At 31.2% G+C, this 24,119-nt stretch overlaps 2 protein-coding genes and 1 long non-coding RNA gene across 3 annotated transcripts; 1 reads left to right on the top strand and 2 right to left on the bottom strand.

Moving 5' to 3' along the window:
• Positions 1-6,829: 6,829 nt before the first annotated feature.
• On the top strand, positions 6,830-7,924 carry LOC112740712 (uncharacterized). The gene is made up of 2 exons (XR_003171284.3): positions 6,830-7,092; positions 7,452-7,924. It is a non-coding gene; the product is annotated as an uncharacterized lncRNA (long non-coding RNA).
• An 8,617-nt stretch (positions 7,925-16,541) lies between these two features.
• On the bottom strand, positions 16,542-18,939 carry LOC112743394 (uncharacterized). The gene is given in 2 exon segments (XM_025792607.1): positions 16,542-17,138; positions 18,784-18,939. Coding segments are annotated over 2 exon segments (753 nt in total).
• Positions 18,940-19,460: 521 nt separating this feature from the next.
• LOC112744700 (protein FLX-like 2) lies at positions 19,461-24,119 on the bottom strand. The gene is made up of 5 exons (XM_025794401.3): positions 23,865-24,119; positions 22,944-23,532; positions 21,561-21,706; positions 21,366-21,463; positions 19,461-20,327 (listed from the first exon to the last, which is right to left on the bottom strand). Exons 2-5 carry the CDS (start codon positions 23,507-23,509, stop codon positions 19,890-19,892), a joined length of 1,248 nt encoding a protein of 415 aa, XP_025650186.1. The 5' UTR covers positions 23,510-23,532; positions 23,865-24,119; the 3' UTR covers positions 19,461-19,889.

The following is a 24,119-nucleotide window of genomic DNA, read 5'->3' as shown; positions in this document are numbered from 1 at the left end:
TGGTGTTATTTTTAGAAATTACTAAAAATAATCATAATAAAAATAATTAAAAAATAAAAATAATTATAAAAAATTATTTTAGTAAAAATAATTATAAAAATTAATGTTCAAAAATAAATAAAATAATAATAAAATAATAATTAAAAAAATAATTATAAAAAAACATTTTGATAAAAATAATTATAAAAAATTACAAGAGAGAGAATTATTTTTATTTTAAATTTACTTTTCTTGCCATATGTCAATGTTTTATTTGTTGGTCAAATTTATGCTACACTTAGCCAGTAACCACCAAAACCAATACCACCATAGAACTTCCCTTTTTATATATGCTAAAGAGTAAAGATAATCTTGAATTTTTTTTTTCTTTTATTTAAAAAACGTCATCTCAATTATTGGCTGATGGTAACGCGTGAGAAAACTAATAAGAAGGTGTTATCTCTTTTCGAATTAAATTTTCTCTCTCATTTATATCAGTTAGTTGAATATTCCAACAAATTTATTTATTTTTGTGAATTTATCAAATTTTTTCTATAATTATCAAACAAATTAAAATCCCCTTGACTTTATGTAACTGGTTACTGTCATTTAGATATGAATTTATTGGACTTGATGAGTAGTTATGTCATTCATCCACGTTTGATTTCATGGTTTTCATGCATTTAATTAATAATGTTGAATAAATTTTGTTCAAATATATATATATATATATTTGACGGTTGTTCAAAAATAGATATATAATCTTCAATATTATTATTTTAGCGTAGACATGCTTGGCTGAATAAGGTTAGTCTTTTGTGCTTTATTATTCAAATTCTTCGAGCACTCATTTCTGAATTATTTACAAAACATATATTCAACGTAAAGATACAAAAAAAAAAAAAAGAAACTAGAGAGCTAAATTTTTTTTAATTAATATTAAGCAAATTTTATTAATTTTAAATTTTAAATTTTAAATTTAAATTTAAACTCTAATTCTTCTAAAAAAAATTTAAAAAAATAATTTTATAACAAAAAAATTAACTAATATCAATTAAATTAATTTTTTTTATATTTATTCTTACCAAAAATAACTTATTTAAGGATATAACAAAAAAAAGGTTCAAGTCAACTAAAATTGTTGAGATAAGAATGGGACGTGGATGCCCATTCCCATGCAGTACTCACATTCTCAAAGAAGGAATAATAATTAATGAATGTTGAAATTGATCCCCCTCGTACATGTATAAATAGAGGCCTTTGCCTCCGAGAGAAACACAAGCAAATAATAAAATCAAATACTTTCTCTTTATGTTACAATCAAATACTCTTCTCTTTATATTACTATTACAGTTCTTTCTCTTCTTTTATTTTATAAGTATTTTAAATTCTATTTTCTATTACTCTTTACATATAATATTAATAGCAATATTAATCATCTTTATTATATTGAGATTGTAACAATAAACAAATGCGATTCTCTCTCTCTTTATTTTTAATACTCCTTTCTATCTTTGTATATATATACACATTACAACATATTATATTATTATATATATATAAATTATTATTGGGCTAATTATTTTAATACTAGAGTCTTCTATTTATACATCTCTATTATATATATCTTTTATTTCACAACACGTTATCAGCACGAGACTCTGATCAAATTTTGAGGAAGACTCAGGTAACAAATTTTCATTATGTCGAAGCTCTCTCATCTTGAATTCAATGCTCTTGATATATCTGGAAACAATTATTTATCATGGATATTAGATGCTGAAATCCATCTTGATTCAATGGATCTTGGAGATACCATTAAGGCTGAAAATAATGCATCCCAGAAGGATAAAGCTAAAGCCATGATTTTTCTCCGTCGTCATCTTGACGAAGGATTGAAAAATGAATATCTTACATTAAAAGATCCTGCAGATCTTTGGAAAGACCTTGAAGAAAGGTATAATCATCAGAAAACGGTGATACTTCCTCAGGCCCGATATGAATGGACGCATTTGCGTTTACAAGATTTTAAATCTATAAATGAATATAATTCTGCAATGTTTCGGATCACCTCACGAATGAAATTGTGTGGGAAAAAATAACTGATCATGATATGTTGGAGAAAACTTTCTCAACCTTCCATGCCTCGAATGTGCTCCTGCAGCAGCAGTATCGAGAGAAAGGGTTTAAAAAATATTCTGAGTTAATTTCTTGCCTTCTTGTTGCCGAACGCAACAATGAGTTGTTATTGAAAAATCATGAAGCGCGCCCAGCTGGCGCCGCCCCATTTCCTGAAGTAAATGCGGCAAATCATTACCCCAGAAGAGGTAAATGGCAAGCTTTTAATAACAAGAAAAATTATGGAAGGAAAAAGAATTATGTTCAAAAGAGAGGATCTCACCAGAAGTGGGACAAAGAAAAGAATATCGGGCAGAATAAATCAACCGAGGAGAAGTGTTTCCGCTGTGGTGGAAAGGGCCATTGGTCACGTACCTGTCGTACCCCAAGGCACCTAGTCGATCTTTACCAGACATCTTTGAAAAAGAACGACAAAGGAAAGGAAACAAATTTTGTTTCAAATGATGCTGAGAACTCCACCACTCATTATGATGTATCTGATTTCTTTGAGGACCCTGAAGGAAATATTGGTCATTTGATCAATGATGGAATAGTTTAATATGTGGGATTGTGAATTATATATGTAAATAAATAATGTAAAGAACTTATTGTTAAGTTTTATTTTCTATGTATTTAAGTTTCAAATGTGATGTACATAAATAATGAAATATTAATATGAATTTTGAAATTATTAAATGTGTCAAATTTTAAAAATAAAATTTTAGTATATGACATTATTTTATGTACAGTATTTCTTAGAAAAATAATTCTGATCAAGTATTCAATTTATCTGTGCATACTACTCATTTTATTATTATTTGTTTTTGAAGAGAATGGCAAGGATATGTAATGAAGATGTATGCCTTGCGGATAGTGCAAGTTCGCACACTATTCTCAAAAGTGATATATATTTTACCCATCTTGTGCCAAAAGAGGAATATGTTAACACTATTATTGGCTCAGGCAATGTGATAGAAGGCTCCGGAAGAGCTATAATTTTGTTTCCTGGAGGAACAAAATTTATAATAAATAATGCACTATTATCTACCAAGTCTCTGAGAAACTTGTTGAGTTTCAAAGATATTCGCCGAAATGGATATCATGTTGAGACGATGAATGAGGGAAATCATGAGTATTTATGTATAACAACTCATGATTCAAATAAGAAAGTTATATTAGAAAAATTACCCTCACTTTCATCTGGGTTGTATTATACCAAGATTAGTGCAATTGAATCACATGCCACTGTAAACCAGAAGTTTACTAGCTCAAATGAGTTCATAACTTGGCACGACCGATTGGGTCATCCGGGAACAACCATGATGAGGAGAATCATTGAAAACTCTCATGGACATTCACTAAAGAACCAGAAGATTCTTAAAACTAGTGAATTTTGTTGTGCTGCATGTTCTCAAGGGAAGTTAATTTTAAGGCCATCACCAGTAAAGATTGGATTTGAGTCTCCTGAATTCCTAGAAAGGATTCAAGGTGATATATGTGGACCTATTCATCCACCATGTGGATCTTTTAGATATTTTATGGTCCTGATAGACGCATCTTCGAGATGGTCACATGTGTGCTTATTATCTTCTCGCAACCTGGCGTTTGCGAGATTACTGGCTCAAATTATTCGATTAAAAGCACAATTTCCAGAAAACCCAATTAAAGCAATTCGTCTTGATAATGCTGGTGAATTTACTTCCCAAGCTTTTGATGCTTATTGTATGGCTAATGGAATAAGTGTTGAACATCCAGTAGCTTATGTTCACACACAAAATGGGTTAGCAGAATCACTTATTAAGTGTCTCCAATTAATTGCTAGACCCTTGCTTATGAGAACAAATCTCCCAACCTTGGTTTGGGGGCATGCAGTTTTACATGCTGCAGCACTTATTCGTTTGAGGCCAACGAGTTACCATCAGTTCTCTCCTATGCAATTAGCTTTTGGCCAGCAGCCAAATGTTTCCCATTTAAGAATATTTGGGTGTGCGATATATGTTCCCATTGCGCCACCTAATCGCACCAAAATGGGACCCCAAAGAAAATTGGGGATATATGTTGGATATGACTCTCCCTCTATAGTGAGGTATCTTGAGATACAAACTGGTGATATGTTTAAAGCCCGGTTTGCGGATTGTCATTTTGATGAATCAAAATTTCCAACATTAGGGGGAGAGAATAAGTTTCCTGAAAAGGAACTTAATTGGAATGCATCATCATTGATGCATTTAGATCCTCGATCAGAGCAATGTGAACTGGAAGTTCAAAAGATTATACATTTGCAAAGAATAGCAAATGAATTGCCTGATGCATTTTCCGATACAAAGAGGATAACCAAGTCGTATATACCAGCGGAAAATGCCCCAATTCGAATTGATGTCCCAGTAGGACAAGTAGCCACTGAAGCAAATTCACGGCAGAAGCGTGACAGGGCGGAAAATGCCCCAATTCGAATTGATGTCCCAGTAGGGCAAATAACCACGGAAGCAAATACACGCCAGAAGCGTGGCAGGCCTGTCGGTTCCAAAGATAAAAATCCTCGAAAGAGAAAAGAGGTAAATACGATTCCTGTTGAAAAAGACATAGTAAAGACACCGGCAGTTGTCCAAAATTCTGATATAACGCCAGAAGACGTTCAGGTACCTGAAAATTGTGAAAATGACGAGATCTCGATAAATTATGTCTTTACAGGAGAGAAATGGGACCGAAATAAGACAATTGTCAATGAAATATTTGCATATAATGTGGCATTAGATATCATGCATGAAAGTAAGGATCTTGAGCCAAGATCAGTCGAAGAATGTCGACAAAGAAATGATTGGCCAAAATGGAAAGAAGCCATGAAGGCTGAATTAGACTCACTTGCAAAACGTGAAGTTTTTGGACCTGTAGTCCGTACACCTGAAGATGTAAAACCTGTTGGATACAAGTGGGTATTTGTAAGAAAACGAAATGAGAAAAATGAAGTTGTGCGCTACAAAGCTCGACTTGTGGCACAAGGTTTTTAATAAGGCAGTTCTCATCACAAGGGATATTGTACTCTTTTTCCTTCACTAAGGTTTTTCCCACAGGGTTTTCCTTTAGTAAGGTTTTAATGAGGCAATAATCCTAAATGGGCATCCAAGGGGGAGTGTTGAGATAAGAATGAGACGTGGATGCCCATTCCCATGCAGTACTCACATTCTCAAAGAAGGAATAATAATTAATGAATGTTGAAATTGATCCCCCTCGTACATGTATAAATAGAGGCCTTTGCCTCCGAGAGAAATACAAGCAAATAATAAAATCAAATACTTTCTCTTTATGTTACAATCAAATACTCTTCTCTTTATATTACTATTACAGTTCTTTCTCTTCTTTTATTTTATAAGTATTTTAAATTCTATTTTCTATTACTCTTTACATATAATATTAATAGCAATATTAATCATCTTTATTATATTGAGATTGTAACAATAAACAAATGCGATTCTCTCTCTCTTTATTTTTAATACTCCTTTCTATCTTTGTATATATATACACATTACAACATATTATATTATTATATATATATAAATTATTATTGGGCTAATTATTTTAATACTAGAGTCTTCTATTTATACATCTCTATTATATATATCTTTCATTTCACAACAAAAATTACTAAGTACTTATTTTGATTCAGATTAATTGTCTATTTGTTTGACCATCATACATTAATTCTATTTATTTTACACTAATAACAATAAGATTGGTCTTACTATACATCAAAGTATTTTTTAAGTTATTAAAAAAAAATTTTTGTCAATCAAGTTTAATTAAATTATTCTAAATTCAACAAAAATCACTCCCACAATTATTTGTGTAAATCACACATTTTTTTTTCATACATTTTTTCATTATTATTGTTTTTTTTATTGTTGTTGCTGCTGTTATTACATTTTTTTCTCTTTCTTCTCTTATCTTTTTTTGTTTATTTTTTATTTGATTTTTTTTATTTCTTTCTCTTATTATTTTTCTTGTTAAGATTAAGATCAGAGGATGAAACAAAAAAATAAAAATGAGAAAAAATAAAAAAAATGAGAAAAAATTAAGAAGACGATAATGAATAAGAGAAGGATAAGGAGTTTTGAATTATGCAAAATTTATTCAAAAAAATAGTACCTAAATTTTTTAATCGTGACACAAATAATTTTTTAATTTTAATATCAAAATTTTTTAATAGTAACACTAATTTTTATTAAGATGGTAAAATAAAAAAAAATTATGAGAATATATAAAAAATACAATAATGACAATGATAATATATAAATGATGATGATAAGGAGGAAATGAAGAGTTAGGAAAGTTTTAAATTTTGCAGAATTTATTAAAAATAATATTAAATATTTTAATCGATATCGTGATATAAGAAGTTTTTTTAATTTTAACACCAAAATTATCTAATCGTGATATATATTCTTGCTAAGAAGACAAAATAAAAAAAATTATAAAAATATAAAACAAGAAGAAAAAGAATTAAAACATAATAATAAAGAAGACGAAAAAGAAAAAGTAAAATTTTAAATTATGTAAAATTTATTATAAAAATAATATCAAAATTTTGTAATTATGATATAATTTTTTTTATTTTTAACATTAAATTTTTTTAATCGTATATATAAATTTGACTTAGTTAAACTTACTTAAAAAAAAAATAATTATCTACCATTTCTCCATAAAAATACATAGTAACATGTATAGGAATTTGAAGTGTTGGGGTGATGAGGTCCTTGGCAATATATATGCGTGGTCTTAATGGTTACCATACAACACTCACTGAAATACTGACAACCAACCCACCTTCCTCTCATTCTTCATATTCATATTAATTCTCTCTTCCTCCATTCATATTCCTACTTATTCATTCTCTTACTCTCTCTCTTTTCTCTCTACACTTTTAGTGCAATTGTGGGAGCTTCTTTTCAACTTATAACCAAATAGTATTACACCACCTCAACAACCTAAGGTACCAAGGTAAGGTTAATTATTACTTTCATTTTTGTTTCAATTCCTTCTCTTTCTTTTTTCCTTTTTGTTTTTCTCCTTTCTTGAGTTTCATTTTCACTTATTATTTATGAATTCTGTTAAGTAATCAACAGAGGTTTAATTAACAAGATCATCCTGATTTTTTAAATTATCAATAATTAGTGATTATTAAAATTTTATTTTTAAAAAATTTAAAACCAATAATTATTAATCATAGTTGTTTAGAGTTGACTGATTAAGAATTATTTGTCTATACTTTTTTATTTATTTATTCTTCTTTAATTTTCCCATGCACTACTTCTGATGATGATGAGTGATTTATTTATTTATTTATTTATTTGGAGCAGCTAGAATTAATGACATGAGTAGATAGAAGAAGATATATAGATAGAAAAAAAGATCAGAGAGATGAAGGGTTTGGGAAGGCTTGTGGTGAATCTAAAGTCAAAGATAAAGTCATTGAAAATGATGAAGAAAGCATCATCTTATTATTATGATAAGATGGAGAAGAGTGAGAGCATGAGGGTTGAGATTCGAAGCAGAAAAGCCAGAAAGCTTATTGAAGACACACTCAAAATTGCTGATTCACCAAAATCTTCCAAGACTTACACCTTCTAATAATAATTCCATTATCTTCTTCAATGTAGTAACATATATATACATTCTCTTTAATATAAGCTAATTAATTAAGCTTATGTAATGTAACGCTCTTCCATATTTATGTACTTTCAATTTCAGCGTGTATAACGTATATTTAGCTTAATTTTTCTAATTAATATTCTATTAATAAAATAATCAACTCATGTCAATTTTAAATTCAGTCTTGTGTATATATATGCAATAATTAAGTAGCATGCAATAACAATTTTTAAATAGAGTTTAAATAGATAATAAATTAATTTTTTTTAAGCAAATAAAGCTGTAAAAACTTGTTTGTGGGGAAGGGGGAAACCTTGTTTTAATCTCAAAAAGTATATAGATTTTCACTTAGCTCCTTTCGTTTTCATATTTATTGCGTATTAAAATCAGGTCCATTTTTGGTTGGACCATCTATGAAGAAATAGTTCAGGGTAGTTATGCCATTCAATTTTATTTATTTAAAAAAATTATTAATGTCATGAATATAATAAATTGGTGGCACCAGAAATTGTTCTGTTGTTATTTTATTTTTAAAGACCTATGTGTGCAAGTAAATTAAACACTTTAAGGGCTGAGATTTTTAAGAATATACTATATACAGAATCCGGAATATTCTTCAAGGAATTTCAAGTTTTTACTTTTTAGTGTTACAAATTCTAAATATTATATTTAAAATTGAAATTAACTTGAAGAGTTGGAAAGTATCAAAGAAAATATATTTCTGATTTTTCTACCGTTTCATATAGTTAGACATTCGTTTCATATATTGGGTAGTCAAGTAATGTAAGTGACTGAAACTAAAACAAAAAAGAAGAAGAAGAGAAGTTGTGGAAATTGGTTACACATTAACCATGAAAATGTAGGGTTTGATGATGATGGAAGACAATTAAGGGACGTAATTTGTTTCCGATTTGGCTATTGCATGCACATGAAAATGAACTCTACTAGCTAAACACAGATCTACCTTTTTCAATTAACTAATAATTTGATGTTTTGGTTTTTCAGGTGTCATTTAATTCGGTAGACTTAAAACTACTCATTTACAAATTTAAAATTAATTTAATATTTTATTATTAACTAATAAATTACTATATATATTAAAACAGAATTCGATTATAATATTATAATAAATAAAATCTCAATTTAATTCTTAAAAATTTTTTATATTATAATTTTAAATAAATTAATTGATTTTACAAAATTCATATAATGATGCAAAAGTAATTCTTATTTAATTATTTTTGCTATTTAAATTTATGGATTTTTTATTCTTAATATTATTTTCGGTATCATGTAAAAAAATTGAGTAATATTTTTAGTATTTTTAAAAAGTAATTAATTAATAGTTAGAAAGAAATGCATCTTTTTATCCTAATTTTAGAAAAGAATAATTTTGATTTATCAATTTTATTTGACGGGATAATTACCTAAAAAAATTTACATTGATTGGATCATTACTAAAAAAAATCCAAATATCAAATGATTTGACTTTTATGTAACATTTAATTTTATAAAATTTGTATTAAGTCTGACAATTTTATAATTTAAATCTTGTTATGATTTTATATTTTACGTACTTAATTTATTTTTTTTAATTTATTATAAAATCTCAATTTTTTCTACTTTATTCGATACTAATTAATTAAGTAGACGAGAGAATTATCACTCTTTTAACCCAAATTTATTCTAACTAATTTGATTTTATGTTTGTAGCTTTTAACTAATAAGATCATAAATTTTAACCTTGTGAATAATAAAATATTTGGATATAGAAATCCTCAAAAGTGAAGGTAGTTGTTCTAAAGTGAGAAACTGATAAATAATTACCATTCAATATTATTTTGATTTTGGACTTATACAAAATCACAAGTATTAATATAATTAGTTTCTTAACTTTTCACTTTATAACAACCTTCACTCTATTTTAGGTTGGAAATGTTTAGAGAGCAGCAACTTTATTAAATTTTGGCCAGTATATAACGAGCAAAGAAAAATAAGTTATTGGATGAAATTTCACATCAATCTCACACCATTAAAATCATCATTAATAACTATTTGATGGCTACAAATCACAAAAGTTGCTGGCCCTAGCATTCCTCTCTCAGGTTTAACTAAAAATGACTACTAATGTCAAAATCTTCAATTTTCATAATGCATCAAAAGTAAAAAATAATTTCTGATGCAATAGATCAGAAAAGGACTTAGCATAATATTAGCATATATATAATTGTTTCTTCCAAAAAGTATAGTCCAAATTAAAACACACCACACATCTTTTGTGCTTCTCATCATAAACATTGAACAACTTAATATATACAAAACAAAATAGTAGTACCGAGAATAATAATTCTTAGACAGAATCAGATCCTTTCACACATCACTAAGGTAACAGTAAAAAAGGGAAAAACACATAAAAGTAGATCATATATTATATAATGTTCCCTCTCCTTATTAGAACTTTTTTTTTGCTATGGGGCCAGGATTTGAGAGAACCCAAAAGCAAGAGACATTCTAACAGAAAAAAGAAACATTCAAATTATTATAAATTGTTCTCTTTGGACAATGGGGTTATGAGATCCAATCAAAACATGTTTCTATTGGTAGTGTAGACTTTTGACATATACCATAAATATATGAGGGGTGCAATTCACATTATTGTTACAACTTTAATTTGATTTTATTTTGATCACATAATATAATTTATACTTTATAGTGATGATGAGTAGTCAAACTCTAAGTTATATATAATCCAAAAACATAGGACAAAACTTGAAAAAAGAGTTGCATGTTTCACTGAAAATGTTTTTGTTTCATATCATTCCGTATCATATATATTACCTCACATAATCAGGATGAAGCGGTAGAATCAAAGTATCCTTGTGTATGGAAATTATATTAACAAGGTTAGTTGAAATTCTTATATAATAAAAGAATTTTAGACAAAATAAAACATTATTTTTGCTTAAAGACATCAATACTTATTTATTTAAATAATTTCACGCTTAATTTTTTTTTAGCTTTGGTCTAATAGTAAAGGATTTGAATAATATTGTACAAAATAAGTTGTTTCAATTTACTTTTTCATTAGATATGAACATATATGTATATATATATTTTTTATATGAAATTATATCAAATATTTTCTATTTTAAAAGATATCATTTACTATTCTAATAAATTATTCTAATAAATTAGAATGCATATTTTTCTATCCTAATAATAAATATATACGAGAGTACTCTTTGAATACTGTATCTATATTTAATTATAAAAATATTATATCAATAATTATCCATTAATATCTTCTCAAGGTGGAACATGCAAGTCTTCAATATCCAACTTGAACAATATTGTCTTAAACTTTTTTGGCATCTAAGAGTTTTAGTAAAAAAGTCGACTTGTGAGTGAGAACATAAGATAGAAGGAGATTGGTGCACCATCTCATCTCGAATAAGATGATGGTCTATTTCAATATGCTTCGTGCGTATTCATGAAAAACTGGATTTGACTGTCGCAATAGAGACGAATGAAGACATAATGAGGCACATATAAAGATGAGAATATATCTTTAATCCATTTCAATTCTTTTGTTGTTTAAATCATTAAACGATGTTCAGCCTCAATCGAGGAAGTAGATACTGTCTGTTATTTCTAAATTTTCAACGATATTAGTAAATTACCAAGTTAGATGAATCAACCTATGATTGACTTGCGAGTGAGTGGATAACTAATCCAATACGCCGAATATGAAGTTCGGAAGGTTCTGTAATCCTACGCATTTGTTCAGGACGAAATCGAATATGACGAAAAACTCAAATCGGGCATTGATAACGACGTCTCGATCATGTATGTCATCAATGATCTTCGGCGACAGACGGAGGAACAACGGCGGCGGTGGCGCCTCGAATTTCCGGCAATCTGATCGAGAATCGAAGGGTTTCAACAACAAAATCGACGAACATGATCGGTCGTCTTCCACGGAGAACAAAATCTCTCGTGAAACCTCTCCGAAAGGTCAAAAACAGGCGGCGCCAGCACTTGCGCAGCGGTCGCGAGCGTTACAGGCAGAGAAGAGAGTGTTTAACTGGAGGCTATGCTTGAGTCCATTGGTTAGGGCAAAACCGAACGAGTACTTGGTCCATAACCATGGAAGAACAGTTCAAGAAACCGGTGCATCCATGGGAGGTGGGGCCAGAAAATTAGATTTATCTCGACGACGTAGTTTAGCTGCAGTCGATGGAAGAAGCTTGCCGATTTCAGAAGAGTCGCTCACAACCGTTGATTTTTTTTAGGGTTTGGATACTATGTAGAAAAGAAGTTATTTCAAATTATTTTTCTATTAGTCATGAATATATATACATTTTTTTGATATAAACTTATATTAAATATTTTTTATTTTAAAAGACATAATTTATAATCCTAATAAATTAAAATGTATAATTTTTTATCCTAATAATAAATATACACGAGAGTACTTTTTGAGTACTGTATCTATATTTAATTATAAAAATATGTATATTTAAATTATTCTTTAATAAATATACATAAAATATTATATAAATCGTTGTGTGAAAAAAAAAAAGAAATAATACAGTTGAATAAATTTCAGTAAGTAATCGAACATGACGAAAAATAATTGTTATAAGTTATGAAGTTAATTTAGAGGATTTATAGTTATAGTTAGTAATTGGGGTATGTTTATGAAATGAGAATTATTGTTTATAGTATTGGAATGAATTATTGGTTAAGTGATTGTGGAATAAAAAAGGAAGAATTGACACATTGACAATTATTTTTACATTTTATTTTTTTGTTGATATACTATTGGGCCTATATTAAAAGTTGTAAACCAAATTGGATTTAGCCAAAGCATTTTGCAGCCTGATCCTAATTATTTTGATAGAATAAATATTGTCACTCTTGTTAAAGTGAAGAAATTGATAAGATGAACAAATAAAATTTTATTAATCTTTAAATTAAAATAATAATCAAACATAATAAAAATTACAAATTCAATAATAATTTAATTCTCATTTTATCTTTTTTCAACTTTAAGTATACTAAGGATTTTCATTTAGTTTCATTGTTTTTTTTTGTTAGTAGTTTTCTGTTGTAACAAATATATCGAGTTTACTATTTTTTTTCCCAATTAATAATGGACAATCTTGATTCTAACCATTTATATTCATATTTATTTATTTTTGAGGGTCAACCAATCACTTTTTTTTTTTTGTCATAAACCAATGACCTTTTATTAAGAGTCCTATTTTATGAGTCTATTATTTATTTAGAGGTATCAGCTTAAGCCCAACTACAAATTGGACTATGTACGTTTTCATCCAAATTATTAGCCGTAGTTGTTACCAAAAAAAAGGATTAGCTGTAGTTTAAAAATGAACTATATTTCAAGACCAAACAAAAAAAAGAATTATATTTGGGTTTGGGTAGGGTTGAAGGGCTTAGCCCAAGACAAAAAAAAAAAAACTATATTTATAACTGAGACTTAGTTTAAGAGTTGTCCAATCTATTTGACAAAAAAAAAAAAAAACTATACTTATGCTGTAAGACTCATTTTTAACCGAAAATGGATCAACAGATCAGAAATGTTTAACAAATAAATTTCACTAATTTATATGTGTACACTCTAAAAAATATAAGTAAAAACGGTATTGATTCATGTATACAAAATTCTAGTAAATATATGTACAAATTATATTATTATTTTGTGTATAAAACATCTATAAATATAGATGTAAATTATTATTCACTAAGTACTTACAAAAAAAAATAATAACATTTGTTGATTATGTTGCATTGTTCGATGGATCAATCCGAAATCCCAATGACAATCTAACACCTCAAAAATTGATTTGTCCTTTAGGTAGTTGCCACTTGTCAAATTAATCTCATGATAAACAACTAGAGTGTGAAATAGTGTACGAGAAACTAGACTGGTTTAATTAAGTCATGTATCTGCTATGATGCATATCAGCATTATCTTTGAGCTTCATTTTAAACTTGATCATATTATTGGAATTCTAGCTTCCGCAGTATTCTCCTACAAGACCAAGTTGGTGGACTTCAAATCTTCTATGAAAACCAGTAGAGTAATACAAATTGTTTTATCAAGTTATGAATAAAAGAGTTCAAGAGGATCAATCTTCACTAACTTGATTGCTGTATCTAGTTTTAATAGTGTTAAGTTGAGATAGTTAATTGCTTATTGCCATTTATGTTATTTGATACTAGTTTTTTTTGCCTATTTCATCGAATTGTTAAACAATAATTGGATTATATGTAACAATGCTCGAAATTTGGGTATGAAGGAAACTAGATATAAAAGCCTATACACAATCTTGTCACTCAATCAAACTATATATAACTAACTCAATACAACCTTATATATGATTTGTTGTTGATGGTTTATAATCCTTTCTATGTATGGAAGGATACCCATCTTTTCTGTAATCAGTGAGCCTATTATGGGTTAGTTTCATTTCCCTCCCCTGAATAAATGTCTTAGAATTTTAAATCAAAGTCATGCATGCAAGTTCAAAATCTTAATTAAGGTTGTCAAACTCTCAAATGAGCCAATAAATTCTCGTAATTCAGAGTTTACAAACTGAGTTTTGATTTGTGGTTGATGGTTAGAAGAATAGATCAATACCCTTATCAATTGCAAAGATTTTTTTTTATCCAATAGTAAAAATAGGGTGGTCATGCGGGTATAAGAACATATCCAAAAATTTCAGGCCTTTTTCATCACTACCTTAATACAGATTTTACAGTCCTATACTATATTCTTTTTTCACCAACAACCAAGGAATTAACCATTATGTTCAATGGTGGATATGCTTGAAAAAAATATACAGGTAAATATTTCTTTGTGACAAAATATCCCATCAGCATTTCTTTTTAGTCCTTCATTATTTCATTACTCCACGCTGCATGCATTGTGCAATAACAAGGCTACTTCACAAGACTTATGATGAATTCATTGCTTTGCATCCAAGTAAAAAGTTTCTCATTTAAACACAAGCAAGCAAGCAAACAACTCTTAATAAATAATATCGTATATCAAATATATTATACATGGATTGAAAATATATACTTGAGTGTCAAATAAAAAATTAAGCTAATCTTATGAACATAGTTTTGGCAAGTAATAAACAGCAGCATTACTCAAACTCAAAGTATGATTCTTTGTCTTGTTTAGACTTGCCAATTGGGTCTCACTACTATGTATTCCTTCATCACCATCATATAACATTGTTCTCTTTTTAGCATCCTCTTTCACATCAACGATAATGTTCTTGAAGCTTTTGAGAAACATGGAATCAAAGAAGCTTTTCAAGTGATCATTTTTTTACAACAGGCTTTTCATTCGGCTTTGTTTATTTATATTTAATCTTGGTTTTGTTTCTGAAGGAAACGCCAGATTTCTACTAAGATGTGTGACAGCTTCAGCTGACAACTTTTCATGTTTCAATGTGAAAGATATTCTCATTTTTTCTTGATCACATTCTTGCATGAATCTATAGATTGTGTCCGCAAAAACCTTTAGTTAAGCATCAAAGTGAATTCATCATAAACACTAAAAACCAGGAACAACATCTTAATGAACACAATTCAAGCAAAAACTAAAGTACATTTAGATAAATATCTGACAATGCATAATTGATCATGAGATTCTCTTGCAGTATCTAGAACCACTCTAATCAATGCTTCAAATTTACAAGGTTTGAAATGGGGATCAGGAGCAACTTCTAATAGGAACAAATGCAACATTTTCACAATTCGTTTTTATTTTTCTATTACAAAAGCTTAAAATAGGAATGCTGAAAATTTAATTGAGAATGCTGTCATTTGTATAATAGTTAACATCTCTTTTTATTCTTTGCTGTCCTATTTATATTTTTTCATCAGTTTGAAATGCAAAATGGTAAAATTTGTATAATTTTACTATTTTAAATTAATTATTAAGAAACAAAAGTGGCTGCCAATGAAAATATGCTTAGATTACCATGCATGTGTCAAGATGTCATATTGATGGCAATGTTCACAATTACAAACCTTTGGAAACCCCTCATTTTCTGGATATAATTTTCAACAAATATTTTTATAAACACATTTCTAATCCAGTTGACAAGATCATAAATTGCATGGCAGGACTCTTTTCCGCACATATCAATTCATTCGGTCCAGACCAATCTATTTTATGGGTAGAAAAGATAATTTCTAGGAGACATTCTTTAGAAAAATTTTTAGTAGATAAATCATATATGCATACAAATTTGGATATTTACTATGTACAAATTACAAAATATTATCTATCCCCAAAAAAGTTATATTGCATGCTCATCTTATATTTTATTTTAGTTTCCTCTTTTTGAAAAATTAGTGGTTTAGTTTTATAAAAATGGGGATGGAGATTGGGAAGAGGATGGTTTTATTCATGGGAAAAAGGATCAAATTACAGTTATGTAAAATTTAAAAGTTCTGCTAGGGAACCAACTAGGTCCAGCCAACTTCTGTCAACTTTTTAATGGATTCGATTTCGAAATCCATCTTAACAAAGGTAAGTTGATATACATGGATGTTTCTTCTGCTAAACATTATGATGTTTCTTTTTCATACTAAATAGATGTTTTTTAATGTATTTTTTGAATTTTTTGCATGACTGATGTGGATATTTCTATTTTTTTAAGAATTATATGATTTTTTTTTAAATCCTATAATTGGACATTTCTTTTGTTAAGTATTAGGATTTTTTTTTTATATTAAATGGATGTTTTTTTTTATATATTTTTGCGATTGTTCAAAAACATCCCGTGCTCCACCACTCCTTCTTCCTTGAACAACTCCTGAAACTGAACCAGATTGTACTTTTCGCAAAACTGCACCACCTCCATCAGCATCGCAAAATTGTTGGCGAATCCAAAACCAGTAGCACCACCAGGACCAGCCAAGTAACCGTGACTGTTGGCAAACGACGGCGGCACAAAGTCCTCAACCATGGGGTTCAACTTTGACAAAAGCTCCTCCAAATCCCTCATCTCCCTCTTATAACTCTCACCACAGTTCTCCCCATTCCTTACAGCATTAATCCCAATATACCCATCATTGTTGACCACCATCTGTTGACCCTGAATACCGTTTCCATCAAACCTATTTCAAATCTAACCCACCTGAGTCTTGTAATTACCGTTAGGGACTGACACAATAGTGTTTGTACCTCTATCTTGATTGAATACACTGTTCAGATCACCACCACCACCGTTGACAGCACCTCCACCTCCGTCGCCGCCGCCGCCAGACCTTGCCTTTGATTTCTCCATCTCAGTGGTGTCCGATGAGACAACACTATTGTCAAATTTTTGACTGGAAGAACCGATTTATAAAAAAGCTTCCTCCTTTTTCTCAGCTTTCAGGTTTTGCTTCTTTGGCGGAGAACTTTTGAGAGAGAGAATCTGTGTGTATCGTTGTTGGGGGTGTGCAGGTTACTATAGAAGAGAAGGAGAATGTTTTTATAGTTTTTAATTAGGTTTAATTAATCAGTTTCTAATTATTTAAATTTTGAATTTAAAAAATTTTAAATTAATTATTAATAATTATAATTAATTGAGTTGTTCAATTCTTGGCTGATTATACACTTGGTTCCCCATACTTTTCCAAAATTTAATTATGTTATGCATCCCGCTATGTTACCAACAGCATTTCAGCCAACTTCTGCCAACTCTGATTTATAACGGTGTTTAATAGAAGTGTCTTTGTAGATGTGTCTAATAAAAATATTTTTTTCATAACTGTATCTAATGAAAGTGTTTTTATAGATATATTTTCTGAATGTGTCTCTTTATACATGTATTTAAAATATAATAATTAATTATTATTGGTAATAAGTTGGCAAATAGTATATTGGTACCTTATACTTTTCTTTATGTTATTATATATATATATATATATATATATATATATATATATATATATATGTGTTAGTTAGTTAAGAAAAAAATAATATAAACTTTAAGTTAACAAATAGGAAAATACATCGCATGTAAAAATCAGGCTCATTTTTTTGGATATGCAAATTCTGTGTGTGTAGTGCATGGATATGGAGATGCGTGGTGCTAGACATGAATGTGGGATAATTTTTTCTGAACCATAAAGTGAAGAAATCGAACTGTCCGATTTCTTTGTTAAAAAAATTATGAACACAAATCGGATTTGTGTGGGAGGAAAAATCGGAGGGTCCGATTTATACTTTTAAAATTTTTTTATTTTGGAAACAAAAATTGGATGATCCGATTTCATTATTAATTTTTTTTTAATTGTTTAAAATACAAATCGGACGATCCGATTTGTGTAATGTAATTTTTGTAGTTTTTTAAACACAAATCGGAGAGTCTAATTTGCTCTTGACACCATAACTGCCTAAACCACTCATACATTCCATAACTGTGTCCTACACCATTCCTCCTTCCATATCTAAATTATAAAGTGGATTATCACATCCATGTTACCTGAAAATATCACCGAACAGATACAGAAACAAAAATAAATACATAAATAAATAAAAAAAGAAAAAATAACAACAATATTACTAAAAATAAATCCAACCATTGCATTGTTATCGACTAACCTTCTACAATAAATTTTATTGGTATAAATTTTTTTACTTTTATTTTTTCAAATAATAATTTTATAAATACTAATAAATTAATTATAATAAAATTCATACAGTTTAAAAAGTTATAATTAGATTTTAATTATGTTAAATAAAAATCTGTAATTATATTTTTACTAGTTATTAAAAGTACTAAAAGTTACATTACCTGCTATTAGCAATTTAGCATTAGTATTATTATTACTGTCATTCAACACGTAGCTTGTGGCACTTCCCCTTCATGATGGGAACTGTGTTGTTCTACTGTTTTGGTCTTCTTTTTTCTTCTTCTACAGCTTCTGTTTCTTTTTCTTGTTCGTTGATTTCTCAGCATCATTGGGAGCTTCAGTTGCCACATCAGCATCGTCCTTTACCTTCCTCTTCTTATTCTTTTTCTTACTGGCCAAACCCCCTGAGCCATTTCCCTTGTTGCTTCCTTCAACTTCATTGGCAACTTGTGGAGAAGCCTCGGCTGTCGGTGTTCCAAAGATCGAAGCTTTCGACGTCTCTCTCTTGGATAATACTGCCATTGTGGGCAGTAGAGTCAACAAGACTTTTGAGAGAATGAGAAGAAGGAGAAGAAGAAGAAGGGGCATCAAAAACAACGAAGTTGGATTAAGAGGGCTTATAAAAACCCAAGGCCTGCATCAAAAGGCCTATATTAAAAAAGAAATAAAAAAGAAACCAATAAAAGCCGAAAGGTTTACTCCGTAAAGCCCAAAACCAAGAATATACAGATTACACGTGCAACACTTTGGTAGTGGACAACAATCTACTCCGTACCAGCCTCCCCCATGAGGCTGATTCTGCCAGCCCCAGGCTAGAAGTCACCATATGCATGGATGACAGCCCTTCGCAAAATGAATGAAATAAGCAGCAGTGCTTCTACACATCGTACAACAGTTATATGTATGACCTCCTTTATCTTTTTCAAAGCATTAGGAATATGATTGTTGAGTATAGTAACACTATAAACTAACACTAGTACAAGATACTTTTCTTTGTTATGTTTTTCATGTTGTTAGAGACATTGCAGCCATAGAATAGAATATTCAGGAAGAATGATCACATAACTATTCTCAATATACAAACTCCCTATCTCTCATACACTTATGTGTTGCACCTGATACAATAGTAGTAACTAAAAATTATTTGAATCTGAACGTGGATGCATCAACTTAAACTCTGGCAAGAAAAGAATGGCATGGGTTGTTTTAAATTACCAGTTAGAGTATATTTTCCTTTTCCAAAAAAAAAAAAAAAAAGGGGGGGGGGGTGGTTGAAGATTGTAATTTCTCATGGGCGACCTGCATTTTTTCATTCTTTGGTAGATTGCACATTATACATAAGAAAGATGAGGCATACAACTCAGGAAACACTAGACAATATTCATCGATTTTCCCCCAAAGTTGCTCATAAATCTTCCAACCATGCATAACGGGGCAACATCTCGTTACGAGAGGCATGTGGCATCTCAAGGTCATCGCCTAACAGCAGGGTTTACCCCGCGAGGCTGTGCCTCGTATCCAGCTCCACCTCGAGTGGGTGGTGTTGCAGATCCGTAAGGCATATTGTTTGCTGCTGGAGCATGTCCATGTGGGCCAGCAACACCCCTTGACTGTGCATCATAGCCGGCTGTCCTCGATGGATCATAAGCAAGTGCTCTCTGCGGATCGTAACCAGTTCTTTGGGGATCAAAAACCTGTCCTCTCTTTGAATCATAAGTGGTTCCTCTAAATGCATCATATCCAGTCAATCTCTGCGGATCATAAGTTGGCCCTGAAGATGTGTTGTAGCCAGGTCCTCCTCTGGAAGCATCATAAACAGCCCCTGCAGAAACTGGACCCGGTTGAGCACCAGCAGTAGCAGCAGCAGCGGCGGCAACAGCACCACCAGCCCCAGGGATAGGACCACGTCCCTATTAACCATCCAGTCGGATAGAGCATTAATATATATGATCAGAAAAACAATATAATTATAGTCACTGGAATAAAATCAGCATCTTACTTGAACTTATAATCAGAATGAATCAATCCAACAAACGAACCTTTCTAATTGGTAACTCCAATTATCAACAACAAAGAGATTTGTACTACTAGAAGGGCTTAGCTACATGTATCAAATTATCAAACAACACCTCATATGTTCACATTGATATCACTAACATCAAAATCTCTGAAAAAAATTTCTACGTATCCTTGCTGCTAATATACAACTACTACCCTCTATAGATCTTCATACATTCTGAGCAAGCATTCAGTCATCAACCACACATTCAAATTCTTCTCATTTTCTACTGTTAAACTGTATTTCTTTCACTATATTATAAGAAAAGCACAATTACATAGCAGTTACACACACAAAGCATCTTACCCATCTGTGTTACTATTGAATCAGTCCGATTTTTTATCTATAAATAAATGAAATACTTCTAAATATTGCTATTATGCAAATCACGTAACACAGACATGCTACTTCAACAGATTTTGAAGAAGTCTTTATCAAGGTTATAAAAAGACTAGTGTTAAATGTAAAATCAGTGCTATCCCAACGCCAATTATGAGTAACAATTCATTGCAGAAGTAAGATCAAAATATGTCCAATTCAGGCATACTCCATATTATACCACTAAAACACAAACAACTGCTAAGAATTTAATCATTTATAAAACCTGCAACAGGTTGGAAGCATAACAATGCAAGCAAAACATATCATGACTCCTTGACAACAGAGGCAGATAGTTCTAAATACAATTAATTCATTCTACTTTCTACCTAGATACTATATTTAAGGCTAACAAAGTATCAACTTAAAAACATGAAAACATGAAGAAAAAAGTTCAAAGATTAAATTTTATCAAAAATAATATAGAAGTTAATAATATTAGATAATGGATCTGAATGCTGAACTCCCACGAGAAACTTAAAAACAATGTAGCACATGGTGCATCACACACCTGCATAACAGCATAACCATCTTCGTATGCATTTTGTCCCACAGGAAAAGTAGAAGGCTCACTCTCATTAGTTCCAGAGGTGCCACCATATGGCCCACCTAAATTTTATTACATACCATGATCAATCCACAATCTTGAAAAATTGAAGACAAAGGGTTCCAATGTAGAAAACAGGTAACAAAAGGAGATACATACTGCTTCTTCGATCAACATTAGCAGTATTTGTAAGCTCTGCTCGGAGTTTTTCCACTTCCCTAGTCATGGAAACATAGTTCTTTTCCATGACCTGAAGTGATTCGAGGTGATCATTGTATAATTTCTTTTCATAGTCAAAGGTCGCCCTGCATGACCAGAACAGCAGATTATAACTTATAAGGGGCGCATAACATGGCAGCCGACACTACACTAGCATGATGTAAGCACAAAAGGTGAGATAGAAACCAAAGGGTTAGGTTATCATGCTACAAATGTGTCGAGATGCACATAGAAAGATCAAGTGGGTAGATATCAATTGGATATTATGGATGGGACTAAAGGGCCACAATGAAAGCTGTTTGGGTGCTCAATAGAATGGAGAAGAGCAAAAGGAAGATTCAGATATAAAACAAAGAGGAAGGTATGACCTATGCGCCTACCAGTTGCTGACCGCACTAAATGGGACATCCCTACCCAAGAAGGGAAGTATAGATGGCTCAATATATGTTTGGCTCAGTCACAATCCCTGGCTAGTAAATTGTTTGGCAAATTTACCATGTCATCCTTCAAGAGATTCCCATGAGCTCGACTCAAGAAGCCAATGAAATGTCCCTGGCATTCAAACTTCCAGAGGGACTGTTTCTAGAAAATAATTACAGTCCAGAAAGAAAAGGCCAATTGGCCTTGTATAGTAGGGACTCCAGCTCTGGAACAAGCATATTGATTCCAAAACCCAAAAAAATAGGATCTTTGGTTTAACAGTTTATAGGGTAAATAAAATGGAATCTTTTAGATAACCAAAGAAAAGAAATTTTTTAAAAGACAAAAAGTAAAACTAGGCAGACTTAAGGAGCAATTGGGTGCTGTTAATGAAGTTAGATAACAGGAACTACTAAGCCTTATTTCGCGCTATGAGGTTCAGATTCGCTGCATAGATCATACAATGCCACTGCCTTTATCATAAAACAAAGTCTATATAAAGCCACTAGAGTCAAGTCATTTCTGATAGTTTCATCTGCAGTTTTTGTTGGCCTAGGGCTGTTATTAAGCCACAAAAAGGAAAATGGGAAATATAGATAGTCTTACTCTTTTCATTTCTCTAACCATAAGTCCCTCAAAAGATGAGGACCATTATTTACAGAATGCATACAAGCACTGCTAAACCTGTCACATCTCCACATTATCTTTACCCACTGCCTAAGCGACCAAAGCTTCTAAAAAACACTACCATAAGTTCACTTAAAATTAATGGACACACTCATGTCTCACTGAAATAGCATTTCAAATTGTCTATTCTAATTATTAACGAGCAGGAAGCATTGTCATTCAATCCAGCAGCAGTTAAACTTATACCACAAAACTTAAATAAAAACAAACGATTACCTGCAATGCTGATATTCTTGTCTGAGATGCTCCAGCTCTGTGATCAAGGCAGGAATCTGCTGCACATCCGCGTGGACCCTTTGAAGCTCCTGATTCAATTGCTGTGCTTTACCAATAAGCTCCTCCCTGGACACAACCAAGCTCTGGGCCTCCGCTCGTGCCTGCTGCAGTTCATGCTTAATAGGCTCCGCTGTTTGCAGCTCAGCTTCCATCTTGCCAATCTTTTCCAACATGCCCCGTATCTGCTGCTCCCTCTCTGCCTTCACGGTGCCAATCTGCAAGTGCAACATTTGCAGCTCGTGCTGTGCTGCAGCAAGCTCCTGCCTCAAAGTCCCATGTGTTGCGGCGAGCCTCTGATTCTCAGTAGCCAATCTCTGCATCTCCACATGCTGTGTAGCAAGCTTCTGCTCCATCACTTGCGGGGGTGGCAACATATCGAAAGGAGAAAACGGGCCAGGATGCGGATGCATCACAGGAGGCACCTGCTCCGGGTGTAACAAGCCATGCCCCGGGGGAAGTGGCCGCCTCATATGGGGAGGAGGCGGCATTCGACCTTTACTCCCCATTTAGTCTATATCTAAGCGTTGACCTGAACGTGATTTTACACAATTGCATAGAATCATGACTATGTCAGGGAACAAACGCCATTCGATATCAAGTCACCCATATGACACTTCTAACGGGTTTAAACAAAATGAAAATTTGAAGTTTATGCAAGCTAATACCATAATCATGAAATTAGGACACACATATACAGTACATATATGCAAGTCGCCAAAAGACAATTTTGAATGAAAATTTGAGCAAACTGAAGTGAAACAAATATACCCAGAATTCATATAACGAATAAGCTTAACGGGAAAAAAAAAAGATGGGAATCATTCGAATGTAAGAAAGGAGAGAAAGAAAAGAATGTCGTACCTTTTTTTGCCGGAGAGTATGGGGATTTGGGGAGCTCAAGAGGGATTGTGAAATTGTGGTTGGGTAGAGTGAAGATTGAAGCTGGAAGAGGGAAAGTGGGAACACTGAAGAACCCTAATTTGGAGGATGAAGGAAGGAAGAAGCGATGATAGTTCCTTTGGCTTGCTGACAGCTGCATTCGTTGCAATGGTACCTTCTTTTCTCTTTCCTTTTTTATTTTTTTATTTTATTTTTGACGAAATTTTCTTTGATATT

This window comes from Arachis hypogaea, chromosome 14, assembly GCF_003086295.3.
Source record: "Arachis hypogaea cultivar Tifrunner chromosome 14, arahy.Tifrunner.gnm2.J5K5, whole genome shotgun sequence".
Lineage (NCBI taxonomy): Eukaryota > Viridiplantae > Streptophyta > Magnoliopsida > Fabales > Fabaceae > Arachis > Arachis hypogaea.
The sequence above is the reverse complement of the archived record's forward strand: the minus strand, read 5'-3'. Positions and strand labels throughout refer to the sequence as shown.

Coding starts and splice junctions, on each gene's coding strand:
- LOC112744700 (XM_025794401.3), bottom strand. CDS start 23,509: ATGGGGAGTAAAGGTCGAATGCCGCCTCCTCCCCATATGAGGCGGCCA. Junction 21,707..22,943: donor CAAGAATATCAGCATTGCAG/GTAATCGTTTGT, acceptor CTGGTCATGCAG/GGCGACCTTTGACTATGAAA. Junction 20,328..21,365: donor ATGGTTATGCTGTTATGCAG/GTGTGTGATGCA, acceptor GATGGTTAATAG/GGACGTGGTCCTATCCCTGG.